This window comes from Macadamia integrifolia, chromosome 10 (genome assembly GCF_013358625.1).
Source record: "Macadamia integrifolia cultivar HAES 741 chromosome 10, SCU_Mint_v3, whole genome shotgun sequence".
In the NCBI taxonomy this organism is placed as follows: domain Eukaryota; kingdom Viridiplantae; phylum Streptophyta; class Magnoliopsida; order Proteales; family Proteaceae; genus Macadamia; species Macadamia integrifolia.
In genome coordinates, this window is record NC_056566.1 from 32,232,333 (window position 1) to 32,247,334 (window position 15,002).

Consider the following 15,002-nt stretch of genomic DNA (forward strand, 5'->3'; position numbering starts at 1 on the left):
AATTTTCTTCTTTTTCTTATAGCACAACTTCTAAATTCAACTACTGAAATGGAATGGATAGGGATCGGAGTGGGATAATTTATAGACAGGGCCGCTATTATATAGCTTTGTGTCTCTTTTCTTACACTAGCCGGCAATTATCCTTTATTATAGCTCGTCTTTACCAAAAATACTGTATTTTGATCTATTCCACAGTCTCATGCATGGATCTTATTCCTGTATGGGTACTTGGGGAGAGTAGTTCCATGTGTCCTCCCCCTTACGGAGCACTTGCCTCCACACACTCTCTCTCTCCAAAAATAATGAAAAGAAAGTAAAAAATTAAATTTGAGATGGGTACTTTTACAACGTAACTTATTTCTCACTTTCTTTGTTCACACATTGGAGTAGTAAATAATAATTGACGAAGTGGTTCTCAGTCCCAGAGCACGTGAGTGCGGTTAGTGCTTTTTATGTCTATCTCTCTTTTCTCCTAAATATGGGTAATGCATATTTTTTTTTCACAAGGGAGGAGAAGGACAGACATATAAGAGTGTTGGTATAGGCCACACGCTCTTGGAGTGAGTTCTTTTTCCTTAATAATTTTATGCAGAAAAATGAATGTTGTCTGATTGTGGGGTAGAAATCGTCTGAAATTCTCATCTTGTACAATTCCATACAATACCCCCTGCAGAGGTCGACACGTGGACAAAAAGAGACGGACGGCTCAGATTAGTTTTCCATTGAAACAACCCAAAACCAGTGGTTGTCACTTAAACCCAACCTACTATGTAAGAAAACCGAACCGGTTCAATTTTTGAATTAAAACCTAAGATATTAAACCCTCTTCCCTCCCTCGACTCTCACTGTTATGTCTCTCTCCCTCTCTGCCCTAACTCTCTCTTCCCCAGATCGCTCCTCACTGCGAAGCTTGCTGCTCACGAAGGTGCTTTGCTCACTCGCTCGAAGCTCCCTGCTCACTCGCTCAAGTCTCATAAGGGCTGGGTTTGATTTCTCTCACCCGAAGCTCTATCTCTTGTGTCCTTTTTTATGTTCCCTTTGTCAAACCAACCTTCTCCTGGAGGTCCTAGCCTTAGCTCCAACTTCTTATCCTTTGAAGCTCCAAATCTAACTTCATCTCTTCTCACGACCCACTCACTTTCATTAGGAATCATATCATGAAAATGAGGATTATACAGCTCTCGGTTCCAGAAGAAACCTCCATTTTCTCTTCCTTGGAAAAGAAACAAAAATTGAAGAAACCCATAAGGGAAAACCAGAAGTTCAATTCCAACTTTCACCTCAAGGAAGTTCAGAGACGAGAAGGGAAAGTAAAAATCTTTGGTGGGAAAATGACAAAGAAACCAAACACCAAAGTCACCAATCAGCTATAAGCATTCAAACAGGAAAAACATCTAACAACCCAAATGAAAGCATAAGAAGAAGAAGATCAAAACCCCCAACAAATCATCACCACATACCTTCTTCACCAAAGCTCCAAAACATCAAAGCCCAGTCTCTCCTGCCTCTGACCCCAAACCAAAACAAAGACCCAGAGAAGAAAACCCAGAACCCAATTTCACAACTCAAGACAAAACTAACCCAGAAAGGAAAACCAGTAAAAAAGACAAGTGCTAGGACTCTAATTTCTTTCATTTTTATTTCAGGATGCCTTGCTGAAAACCTGAAATTATAGACAAATCCTATCGAGTGGGAGAGGTTCAGAGAGGACTACAAGAATAGAGAGAGGGTCATGAAGCGATTAAAAAGAGACAAATAAAAGTGGAGAAACCCAGAAAGATTCCTTCGAGTGAGTGAGCAGAGCAGCTTTGTGAGCAGCAAGCTTCGTGAGCAGCAAGCTTCGCTTTGAGTGAGGAGCGATTTGGGGATCTCTTTGTTTAGTGAGCAGGGAGCTTCGTGCGAGGATTGAAGGTGCTGCACCTTCGTGAGCACAATCCTTTGTGGGTATCCCATCCTTGGTGAGCAGTGAGCGGAGGGAAGAGAGAGTTAGGGCAGAGAGGGAGAGAGAGAGAGAGGGAAGAGGGTTTAATTTCTGGTTTGGTTTTCTTACCTGGTACGATTCGGTTTAAATGACAACCACTGGTTTGAAGTTGTTTCAATGAGGATTTAATCTGATCCGTCCGTCTCTCTTTGTCCACGTGTCAGCCGTTTAGGGTGGTATTGTATAGAATTGTACAGATGAGAATTTCAGACGATTTCTACCCCTGATTGTGTGATCCTTGTGACTAGATAGATGCAAGAACGTGCAAAATTACTATCTCACATCTTGGGAAACAAAAAAATTTATATACATTGATGCCCCTATGTGGGTGTGCTCTCATTGGCCCACGTGTTGATGTAAGAGTCACACGACCATGCTGCAATCTCTTGCTCTAATTATGAATTTTATTATATTTTTTTGAGGGAAGCCAAAAACACCTAGCAAATATAGAAGCAGTAACTCTTTTTTTTTTTACTTGATAATTTTATTAAAAAAGAATTAAGAAGAATACAAAACACAAAAACCAGAAAACATGCAAGAGAAGACCCACTTTCGGCATGGCCATCAGTATGAACTCCTCCTACAGACTAACGAAAGCGAAAACAAGGTCTTTCCTCAGCATCAGTCAATAACTAATCAACTATGTGGGGAGGGAGGATATCATTCTTAATTACAGAGGATAACTCACTTATCCTAGCTTTATTTGTTCCTCTCCTAGTAACTTAAACTAAACCAGAATCCTTTAATTATTGGTAACGAAAGTCACTATTAATATAGAAGATGATTAATAACTATGTAACAAAATTTGAAATAACTCCCATAAACATCTATCCACGGGCCTGCTTCCCTTGCGACAGCCACTCAACTGATTTCAAACTATCAGTCCAAACCTCAATCCTCTAAATACCTTCTGCCATTGCTTGTTGTAAACCTTGTAGGATACTCCTAGCCTTAATTTGATTTCAAACAAACAAACAAACTAGTAGTGTTGGTAGTCATATCAAAACAACCATCGCAAATATATTTAGTAATTGGGCAATCAACATATTGTAGTACTTCATACCCAGACATAGACAAATCATTTTAAGTTGGTTGAGGACAACATTGTGAGGGTGGTACCAAAACACCAAGATCAGAAAATCATCTATATATAAATAATGCGCATGATAGCAGCGGAAGAATGATTTTGAAAAACACTCTTATTCTAGCCAGACCATGTGAAGTATATACTTAAGACTGGAAGAATATGACCTTTATTAGCATGTGAAAGAGCTGGAAAAGAAACGAATGATGGGAAAAGAGAGAGAGAGAGAGAGAGACAGAGAAGTACTCGATGCGAATTCCCAATGGCTCTGCCATCCAAACGTGTTTTGCAGAAGTACAAAATATAAAAAGATGTCAAATGGACTCATTCTCCGGCTTAAATAGAGGGCATATATAGAGGGTGCATCTCCATGTTATGTTCAAGTGCATCTTTAGTTATAAACCTCTCAATTAATAATTTCCACATGTACAATTTAAAACGAGGATGGAGTTTAAGATTCCACAACACTCTTCAAAAACCTTATTTATTTATTTATTTATTTATTATTATTATTATTATTTTTTTTTTATGAATGACAATATATTAAAGAAGAAGAGGAATAAAATAAAAAAAAGGAAGCCAACTCTAAAAACAAATATTGTGGAAGTGCTTTGGCAGCCCCCAAAGCAAGATTTTGTCAAGCTGAACATAGATGGTTGCTCTCTTGGAAATCCAAGCCGATCAGGAGCAAGTGAAATTTTTTGAAACAATAATAGGAAACCAATAAGATGTTTTGCAATTTATCATGATGTCTCAACAAGCTTCGTGGCTGAGTTTGAAGCTTTCTTCTTGGGTAACCGTCAAGCCATACAAATGAATTTGAGAAACCTTTAGATTGAATGTGACTCTCAATCTGTGATGCTATGTATTAAGAATCATAACATTTCATAGTTGTTCGAACAACAATGGAGATTTTGCAAAGCCTTCCTTGATAGCTCTGCATTGACAATAACACATTGTTTTTACGAGGCCAATAATGTTGTTGATAAGTTAGCAAAGCACTCTGCAGCAACAATGTCTACTATTAATTGGACGACGCCCCTTCTTTTCTTGTAGAGGATGTTATTTGGGATGCTTAGCGGAGACCAAGAACAGATTTCTATAATTAGTTTATGAGATTTTTCTTCTTAGTTTGGGTTGCATTTCTGCTGATGGACGAAGGTGGATTTGTAGCCCAATGCTGTTTGTAATATTTAATTCTTTTATCCTCTATTAATAAAGTTTTCTTGCTGATTCTTCACAAGAAAAAAAAAAAAAAAGAAGCTCTATAGGCTAGCTATGGGGCATGGCCCTAATCAGACAAAACCACAAAAGAGGTCAAATGTTACATTCACCCCTATTGTTAACACATGCTTATTAAAGTGCAGTGCATAGTCAAGGATTTAGTTCTCGATTATTGGATCTTTTATCTATATTTGCCAATATAGATATGATACCTATCCGTGTTGGATCATATTAGCTTGGATCGAACAATTTTACCCCCACTTTTCATTGAAAAAAAGAAAAGGTTTTTGTAATGATTTTACCCCTGTTCTTATTAAGGTATTGTCTTGAACTTTTGGTCTAAATTTACGGCTTTCTTTGACGCAATAAAGATTGTAATTCTTTCACAATTGACATAGATCTTGGTATCAAGAGTGGAATGATTCCATGGTGTTCCTGACAACATTCATTATTTTCTAAAAGTTATCTGATTAAGATTACTTGGAATATTTCTCATTGTTTCCATGAAGTTAATGTGGTGGCCGATGTTTTGGCAAAGTGTGCAGAGGCGAATAGAGTGTTTATAATCTGGGATGTTCCTTCGTAGTTCACAACTTATGATGTATGTTGGGATGCTCAAGGGAAACCATGTTATAAGTTTAAGATTATATTATACGTTTAAGATTATATTCACTACCATCAATAAGAGATAACTAACCATTTAATATTCTCAAATATTTTCATGCAATATTAACTCTTTAATTTGCATGTCCTTTCACTTTTTCAATATCTCATAATGAGTTATAAGGCATAAAATTTAATACTGCTTAATCCCAAATCATTATACATGTCTATTTTTAGATATTCTGTAAACATGATTGGACGTTGAAAATAAAATGTAAATTTTCATATTAGAAAAAATATTTTGTAAATAATATACAAAAATGACACTAATACCAAATTTTTGTCCAATCAAGCATTTACATTCTCTCTCCTTGATATTCCCCATATAAGGGTAATGGATCCCATGTTGATGATTATTTTCATTAACAACGTGGGACCACATGTCTAACAAACTGATATATAGTCTGTTGAACTTTCATCAATGGTTTACCAAAATACATGATACAACATTTTACAAATAGGATCTCTTAGGTCTAAAGTCAAGTGATGATTATGAATCTCGTCTAAGGGTGTCAATTGGTTCGGTTCCAGTTATTTGATTCGTTTTCTATTTAGTTCCAAATGATGATAAGGTGGACTAGAATTGAACCAAAAACCGACTTGGTTCCGTATTTAGATACTCAAACCGATTCAATTCGGCTTGGTTCGATTTTTGTTCCAATTCGGTTCTGATATGTAGTTTTAATTTGGTTTTGTACATCGGTTTTAATTCGGTTATGAAAATGGTTGCACTTTTGGACCATGACTGTGATGGACCAAAGGCCATAATGGGCTCAAGTTATGGGCCTTATGACCATTGCTAACTCCAAAATTGTCTTAGCATTTAAATATGTGATGATAAATTGTATAAACCAATTATCACCTAAAAGATCTCTCTTAATAATACTAGGATTTTTTTCATTTGTTCATTTCGGTTCCAATACGGTTCGGTTTCGGTTTGAACCAAAGGTTCTTACACCGTAAACCAAAATCGAGCCAAACCGAGTTACATACTCACATACTCAAACTGAATTTGGTTCTGTTTGGTCCGGTTAATTCAGCTCAGTTTCGGATTTGGTTTGAAATTGAACACCCTTAATCTCGTCCTCATAAATTCATAGCAATACATGTGAGATTCTTATCAGATTCTTTCTATATACACACAATATGTGTGCTCACATTTATGTATTGGAATCACATCCCTAGCCACATGAATAGGATGTCTGGTCCTATCCCTAGCCGAGAACAATTTTGGATGAAAACCCATGGAATAAAGTAGTACAAGCCCAATATGTAAATGTCATGCATAAATTAAAATAATCAATCTTATTAATCGGATTTGATGGACATATATATCCAACACTATATGTCTGACATAGCAATATAGATTTGAGATCAAAACAAAGCAAGCTAAAGATAATTGATGCAATAACAAAAAGATTTCCTTTATTAGACATATTAGCACAAAAAAATACATTATTAGTTCTGTAACCTTGAAAGAATTGGTAGAGGAGACCCAACAAAACAGAACTATATTGAAACTAATTGTGGTTAAAACCGATGGTAAATTGAGCTGTAACTGCATCATTTCCATTTCCGACAATGATCGTATGTTGTCCAGATGGCAACAACTCGTAAGCATCGTCGGCGATAATACTGAAATCCCGACAGGCATTTAAATTGAATGGCACTACTTGTGACGTTCCAGCTACTAAAAACACTCGCTTGAATGCAACAAGTCTCTTGATGGGTGCACCGGCAATGCCTGATGGTGGGATGGAGTATACGAACACAACATGTGCTCCATCCCTTTTTCCAGTGTTGGTCACCATTGCTTTTACCGTCACCACTTGCATGCATTGTGATTCATCCACTAGGATGGCTGGGCAATCTGTCTTCCTACCGTCCAAGAACTGGATTTGCTTGCACTGTTGGAACTTCCCCAGGTCCACCATAACCGGATTAGTTACAGACCTAATGGCATAGCGGAAGGTCGTGTAGCTCAATCCGTAACCGAAGGGATAGATGGTTGATCCGTTATAGAACTTGTATGTCCTTCCTGGGTACTTGGAGTCAGGGACTGGTCTCAGCGGCATTGATGTCATTGGGAAATTATCTATATAACTTGCCGGGTACCATGTAATCGGAAGACGACCAGCTAATAGAGCAACATCCAGGAATTAATTAATTAATTTTTTTTTTTTTTTTTTTTAATTCTAATCCAGACTCTAATAAGAGAATCATTTATATTTTAGGCTGCATATAAATGTTTTGATTTTATAAAAATGGTCCTTTATAGGGGTGTTAGCTTGGCCTTATGCACCCGAGCTTTCCTGAGCCCGCCTTGAGCCTGGATAGGCTTGAGCTGCAATTTTGAGGTCTGGGGCCAACTTGGCCAGTCTATCTTTTGATTTTATATAACTATATAATAGTTATTACATATCAAAATTCTCCCTCATCATTGACTAGTATTTCAACCTATATTATGGGAATATTTTTTCTTGATTTATTATATCATATTAAAAATTATTCATATCAATTATGTTTCATTTTTTCCCTCTTTTTAGTGCATATAAGGACACGATTCGCTTAAAACAGGGCCAGCTGCAATGTGGCCCCCTGCCTGGCCTGATTAAGGTCAATCTGTGTCGGGCTAGGTTGGGTTTGGACTGAGATATTTCACCCTAAGCTCAAGACCATGTTGGGCTTAGGTTGAGTCAAGGAGGACTCAGGGTTGCGATGAAATTTTAAAAAACCTGGCTCAGCCCTGCTTGTTTTACTCCTAATACTCCTTCATGGACATGGACAAGAAAATCAATGGCGAAGGTGTTGATGGGTTTTCCTCATGAGTTAAGTAGATTCTCACCTGGGTTATGCTTGCCAAAAATGACATCGGCAATGGCACGGCCACCCTCGGCACCAGGGTATCCAGCCCAAATGATGGCTTGAACCTTGGGGTCTTGTTGCAAAAAGGAGATGTCGATTCCTCCTGCAGAGAAAATGACAACAATAACTGGCTTAGTGGCAGCTTCACTGATTTGGGTGATGAGTGCCTTTTGAGATCCAGGGAAGTTGAGATCATTTCGATCTAAGCTCTCGGCCTCCACTGAAAGGTCCAATCCAACAAAGATGAAGGTTGCATCGGCTTGCTTCGAGGCCTGAACTGCTTGACCAATCCCATCACCATTTGGGCATTTCACACCTTGGCATCCTGCTGCATAGATCACATCTCCATACTCGGCGATGGCGTCGGTTGGTTTCGAATAATGGCATGTTACCCCACTCTTTACTGTTCGAATAGTGGAGAATGAGAAGGCCAAAAATTGTCAATCAGGCCCTATTATTTAATTGTAGAAAAGGGATTTGTAGTAGAAAATGGAAATGAATCAACTTACTCGCATAGTTACCAATCATTGCTACCGTGGAATTTGCATGGGGTCCAACAACAGCAAACTTGGGCTTTCCGGTGCCAACAACTAATGGCAAAGTGTTCTTATCATTTTTTAGCAAGACAATACCCTGCCTTGCAGCCTCGGCTGAGAGCTCGAGATGCGCCGGAGAACATATGTCATTCTTCCCAAGTCTTGAATACCCACCAGGGTTACCATCAAACCAACCAAGTCTTAATAGAACAATGATAAGATTCTTTAGAGACGCATCGATTTCAGCCTCTGTCACCTTCCCTTGCCTTACTGCTTGTGTTGCATACTCTGGGTAGTATTTCCCGCAGTCCAGATCCATCCCTGGTAGTATAATCAAAATATAAACAAGAAGAAATAAGAAAAAATTACTGTCAATTATATACACAATTTCGACTTATATCAAAGAAAGAGAGGGTTGAAAGTTTATGTATCAAAAAATTTACCGGCTTTGAGAGCTTGCCCAACAGCCTCAATTGGTGTATCGTTAAGGAATTTGTGGCCATTAACCATAACTTCAATTGAATCACAATCAGCAACAATGTAACTAGTTATATATTTACAGACAAAAAGACAAGTTAGTTGTAGTTCATTTGAGATTTTGTCGTAGTAGTATATATGAGTAATGTGATAAAACTTAGAAGAGAACTCACCCATTTAGATTCCAGTGCTGCCTGATTGTGCCATTCAAGAGCTTGGGATCAGCACAGACGGGTATGCCGTTGACTCGATTATATGAACACATGACACTGGCTACATCTCCGTCCTTGACACACATCTTAAACGGTAGATTAAAGGTCTCCACCATATCCCTCTCGGTCACCTTGTAATTGACAAAATTACCATTAATTACTATTAATGTTTAGTTCTACTCTTACCACTACTAGTCGAGTTTGGATCCTTTACCCATATGATGACCTCCAACATGGGATCCACTGTCTATAGGGTATAAATCAAGAGTCAATGGAGCGTTAATTGCTTTGACTTGTGATTTGGTTACCACTTGAGCAGTGGGATCATATGCAGAGAGGGTACCTTATTTCACCACGTGAGTAGTTGATCAAAAAGTGACTTGTAATTTGTTCAAGTACTACTATATAATTAATTACCCTTGCATCAAAATGGTAGCGATCAATCCCCTTCCAATTATCAACATCGTAAGCTGCAAAGTGTTTGCAACATGCTCCAACCTTGAGAGGCCGTGTGTTCGGATTCCTAGATTTCTCAAAGCCTTTCACATCTTGTAGGCCTCTTACATAATTGACGGCATAACGTCCAACCACATAAGGATCTTCTCCAGGTGTTTCTGTAATTCTCCCCCACCTTGGGTCCCTAACAACGTTAATGGTTGGGCTCCAATATGTCAATCCAGCCAACCCGAGATTGTACATAGCTCTTGCTTCATCCGACACAACCTGAAGAGAACAAAATTGAAACAAGGAATTTAAAAATGTTGGGACATGGGTATAATTCCTCCTTTAAAATGTAGCTTCTAAGGAAAAGGTGCACAAGCCCTTATAAACCTCAAGGTGCACAAGTCCTTATAAGTAAGAGTGTCAATTGGAAACCGAAATCGAATACTGAAACAGATATTGAGTAGAATTAACCGAGCCGAACCAAACTGAATTAATTCGCTTCAAATTCGGTTTGAGTATGTGAATATACTCCTCGGTGCGGTTCGGTTTCGGTTTCAGGTGTAGGAACCGTAGGTTTGGACCAAAACCGAACCGAATACATCTTAAACAGAAAAAAGGAAAAAACCGTAGTATAGTAATATCGTTAAGACTCAAGTAGGATTTTTTCAATATTCAATTTTCAAAATTCTAGAGTGTTTTTTACAAGATTTTTTTTTTTTTTTTTTTTTTTTTTTTTTTTTTTTTTTTTAAGGTGGTAAGTGTTTTTTTACAATTTATCATCACATATTTACATGTTAAGACAATTTTGGAGTTAGCAATGGCTATAAAGCCTATAACTTGAGCTCATTATGACTTTTGGTCCATCAGAGTCATGGTTCAAAAGTGGAATCGTTTTCATAACCGAATTGAAACTGAAATCGAATCAAGTCAAATTGAATCGGCTTGAGTATCTAAATATGGAACCAAGTCAGTTTTCAATTTGGTTATGGTCCACCTTATCATCATTTTGAATCAAACCAAAACCAAACTGAATAACCAGAACCAAACCGATTGACACCCTTACTTATAAGCCTCCATATGGGGCAAGGGTGTCAACCGGTACGGTATTCAATGCAATTCACCATCTCAAATGTAGATACCAAAACTATGCCATACCAAGAAAATTTGATATGGTATAGTTTTGGCGCAATATACTATTAGTACGATTTTTATTCGGTCTCAATATGGTTTTCATTCGATATGAACATAGTTTCAATTGACACCCACATTAATATTGGACTACTCACGTCCGATGTGGATGATTGCTTACTTATAATTTGGAATGAATGTAAGAAACGAAAAATAGGATTATGAGTTATGACCAACCTCGCCTATGGTTTTCCACAAGGTCTCGTTGAAAGAGGAGGTGGTGAGGATAACAGTGGGAAAACTGGTAGCAGCAGGCACATTTTTATCAAAATGAGTACCGGGACCGACGTCTGAAACACCATGGAGTGCCTCCGACCACCACTCGTACCCTGGTAGGTTTAGGTGCTGCACTCCCAAGGCTTTGTCCCCAAGCTGTGCCACCTTCTCTTCCAGTGTCATTCGATCTACCAAGTCCTTGGCTCTCACATCATAAGGAAGGTTCTTGTCACAGAAGCGTAAAGTGCTCATATCAATTTTCATACTCTCGAATGCTTTACTGTCGCAGACTAAGAATTCAGCTTCTACGCCCAAGTAATTATAAGTAGAAAGAAGAAGGAATACTGCAAATCCGACTTGAAGGGCAGCCATAATTTGGCTTTGGTGCATTGTTCTTGTCTCTTCTTTTCTTTCTGCTAATGTAATGGAATGGGCAAGAAATGGATAATATATAGACAGATATGATCCGTCATTATTTATACCTTGTCGTCTCTTATCTTACCCGAGTCACAAAGAAAGTAATTACTATTTACTGTATCTCTATATTTAGTTGTTGACAGTTTTCTTTACCAAAAATACTGAATTTTGATCTATTCCACAGTCCCATGTATCCTCTGAGTCTTTTAGTTTCTAATATAAGTTACATTGCTGCCATGTGTTCTTAACCTTATGGAAGACTTGCCTCTATTTTCTCTTCTTCTTTTTCTTCCTCTTTCTCTTCTTGTTATGGAAATAAAAAGAAAGTTTAAGATGGTTAACTTCCCAACCATGAAACTTTGAAAATTGATCAGCTGTTAGTACAAGTCAGCATCTAACATCTGTCTTTTTTATTTTTAAATATATCCTTTTTTATCTTTATAATGGTCGAAGAAATGACAAGTGTTAGATGTTGACTCGTACAACCAGGTGATCGTACAAATAACAGATCCTATCTCTGAAGCTTATCCATCATCCTTACAATCACGGTAATATATATCATCAATGAGACAAGATCCAAAAAACAGGGGTTGAGTCTATATGTGCGGAACATAGACAAACAATATTCTTGAAAATAGTTATTTTTTTTTTTAAGCTGATAAAAAAATTATTTAAAAATAAAATAGTAAATAGTAATGAAGTTTATAAGTAAAAAATCAAATGCACGTGAAGTAAATAGTAGTGAAGTCTATGAGTTTCTTGTGCTTATAGAGAAAACATCTGGCCATCCAAACCATCCTAGAGAACTTTTTGCCTTGTAAAAATTCTGACCATTATAATTCTATTAATTGGTTTTCAAATTTTGTTGTTCCTATTTTAGCATTCTATTAATTATTGGTTTATCATTTCATAACCAAGAAAAATATAGTTGTAACAATCACTATATCAAGGACATTATGGGTTCCTCTGTTTATAATTAAGAACATAAAAAATAGTTTGTAATTTTACTTTTTTTTTTTCCCCTAATATTATGACATGGCAAAACGATTAGAGATCCAAATGAAATATTTTCACAAGACGGTTAGAATGTCATAGGGAATACTGGAAAAAATATGTCTTTCCTAATGATGGAAGTGAACTCCAACCAAGATTATTGCATCTGTGAGAATTTGTTGCCCATATGGTCATATGATCCTCTACTTATCTAAGTAAATCTCATCGGAAGCCTTTTCAACCAGACACGTTATAATCATTGAGGTTGGTATTCATAAGGCTTAGATGATTGATGCCTGATGGATTCTTTGGGAGATTACAAACCTGATGATATATGTTCATGTGCTATCTATGAATGGCTGGAAACGCCACTTTAGCCCTTCACTGACTGAAAGAAAAGAGAAATTCATACAATTCAGCCCAATCTGGTCAAAGGTGAATTTTTTTAATTGCTGAGAATGTCTTTTCACCCAAAAAAAATTTGTTGAGAATGCCATTAAGAGGAACATTTTAGTTAAGAACAACCGCTCTTCTTTGGTTGTGCCCCGGGGGTGAGAACAGTTGCAGTAGGAGAGCAAGCTTGATGGGTGGGAGTTGTGGGTGGAAAGGTCTGAGAAAATGAGATGCTAAAGACAGGGAATGGAGAAGGAGAAGAAGAGGAAGCTGGAACTAGAGAGGGGAGAAGAGAAACTACAGAAAATTTTGTCCTTCAAAATATACTCAAATGGTAAAAAATAAAAGACCAAGTTTTCCTGCATTCCCTTTATCAGAAAAAAAAAAAAAAAACCAAAGTTTCCCTGCATCCCTTCACGGATCCAGATCCTCAGAAATTCCTAACAGGTGCAATTAGTTACCATTCCCCTTTAATCTAGTGACACGTGTCCATGCTGATGTGAACGGACAAGATTAGGAGAGAGAAGAAAAAGGGCAAACTGGGTCTGATCCTCCCCTAAAACCCAACCCGGTTCCATCCATCTCCAATTCCAAAAACGACACTGCCCTAAACCCAACCCGAGCACATCTTTGTTCTACAGGGAGGTCTGCAACTAATTCAAATGGTTGAATGGCATCACCGACATGGCCAAACACAAAAAAAACCGTGATTCTCAACAATGGAACAAGTAATAGCTCTCAAAGAAATCCGCTCCATTTTCTCCCTTTTGTTTTAGCTTTTCAAGTTGTTAACGTAGAACAGAGTAGGACCAGATGAGAGAAGCGTGAAACTCAAGAACGGAGGAGAAAGAGTTGGATTAGCCATGACGTGGCAGAGCTAAACTTTCAGCGACTCTAACTTTAGGCTATGTTTGGTAGACAATAAGAAAATATTACAAAAATTATTATTATATAATGATTTTTTTTATCTCTCTTTAAATTCAAATTTTTTGAAATCTTTTTTTTTTTTTTTCTCTTGACTTTCAAACATAGCGTTAGGGGATGCTCTATTTTTCTGGCACTGCATTGTTATGGACGTCTAGTTCTTATCCATAAGGGAAGTCATGAGGCCGGACCGGAGCAGGCCATGAAACGAAGGACGAACCGAATCTCCTTTTGTGGGGGCTATTATGTCAATTCAAGAATGTCGAAGGAGCTTTTTGTAAGTTAAAACATCTGCAGAAACCCTAATACGGCATATAGGGAGCTAACGATAAGGTGCCCTTTCATTTCAGAGAGCAGAGGAAACCCTAGATTAGTGTCCTTGCCGTCCTAAGCTTAGCGAAGATGCAGATCTTCGTGAAAACCTTAACAGGGAAAACAATCACCTTAGAGGTTGAATCTTCGGATACGATCGACAATGTGAAGGCCAAGATCCAGGACAAGGAGGGCATCCCTCCCGATCAGCAACGCCTCATCTTTGCCGGGAAGCAGCTGGAGGACGGGAGAACCCTAGCCGATTACAACATCCAGAAGGAGTCAACCCTTCACTTGGTTCTCCGTCTCAGGGGAGGAGCGAAGAAGCGAAAGAAGAAGACCTACACGAAGCCCAAGAAGATTAAGCACAAGAAGAAGAAGGTTAAGCTCGCTGTGCTGCAATTCTACAAGGTAGACGATTCCGGGAAGGTTCAGAGGCTCAGGAAGGAGTGCCCCAATGCTGAGTGTGGCGCCGGCACCTTCATGGCCAACCATTTCGATCGCCACTACTGCGGCAAGTGCGGACTTACCTACGTTTATCAGAAGGCTGGAGGTGAGTGAAGTGAGATATGGAAGCGGCCCTTTAGGACTTTCAGGTTGGTTTTGATGTTACTCCTTTGCTATACAAACTGCGTTTCTTTAACTTCCCTCAAGTTATTTACGATTTGGTGAACTTCCTTACTGTCTTATATTTGGTGGATAATCATTGTAGGAATACTTTTTTTAAGGACTCTTACTCTATTGCAATTTTGTATCCCCACGTTGTTCTTTCTATACTTTTCAGTCTCACAAGTTTTAGATTCACCTAACATACCTGTTTTTTAGTATGCAATTGGTATGAATTAAGCATTTTTTTTTGTTTGATCCTTATGGGATGAAATGGTATTTGGCATTTTAGTTGATCGAAGTGGAGTGTTTCTTTGTTCCATTTGAAGATGGGGTATTGGGTTTGATTTATTATTTGTGGGTTAATTGGATGATTGGTTGCTTGTCTCTGCTTTTTTCTTTCATTGCTTGGCCTATTTCATATTCACGACATGGGTTGCTAATCTTGACCCCAACTAATTGGGAGG

General features: G+C 38.0%; 2 protein-coding genes across 2 annotated transcripts; one reads left to right on the top strand and one right to left on the bottom strand.

Annotated features, from left to right (window-relative positions):
* Nucleotides 1-6,351: 6,351 nt before the first annotated feature.
* Nucleotides 6,352-11,290, bottom strand: LOC122092429 (probable beta-D-xylosidase 2). Its single transcript, XM_042662743.1, has 7 exons — nucleotides 10,852-11,290; nucleotides 9,460-9,765; nucleotides 9,004-9,173; nucleotides 8,797-8,897; nucleotides 8,331-8,674; nucleotides 7,798-8,215; nucleotides 6,352-7,089 (listed from the first exon to the last, which is right to left on the bottom strand). The coding sequence occupies exons 1-7, from the start codon at nucleotides 11,278-11,280 to the stop codon at nucleotides 6,473-6,475; spliced, it is 2,385 nt and encodes a 794-aa protein (XP_042518677.1). The 5' UTR covers nucleotides 11,281-11,290; the 3' UTR covers nucleotides 6,352-6,472.
* A 2,644-nt stretch (nucleotides 11,291-13,934) lies between these two features.
* LOC122090803 (ubiquitin-40S ribosomal protein S27a) lies at nucleotides 13,935-14,703 on the top strand. Its single transcript, XM_042660526.1, has one exon. The coding sequence runs from the start codon at nucleotides 14,020-14,022 to the stop codon at nucleotides 14,488-14,490; it is 471 nt and encodes a 156-aa protein (XP_042516460.1). The 5' UTR covers nucleotides 13,935-14,019; the 3' UTR covers nucleotides 14,491-14,703.
* The last annotated feature ends 299 nt before the right edge of the window (nucleotides 14,704-15,002 follow it).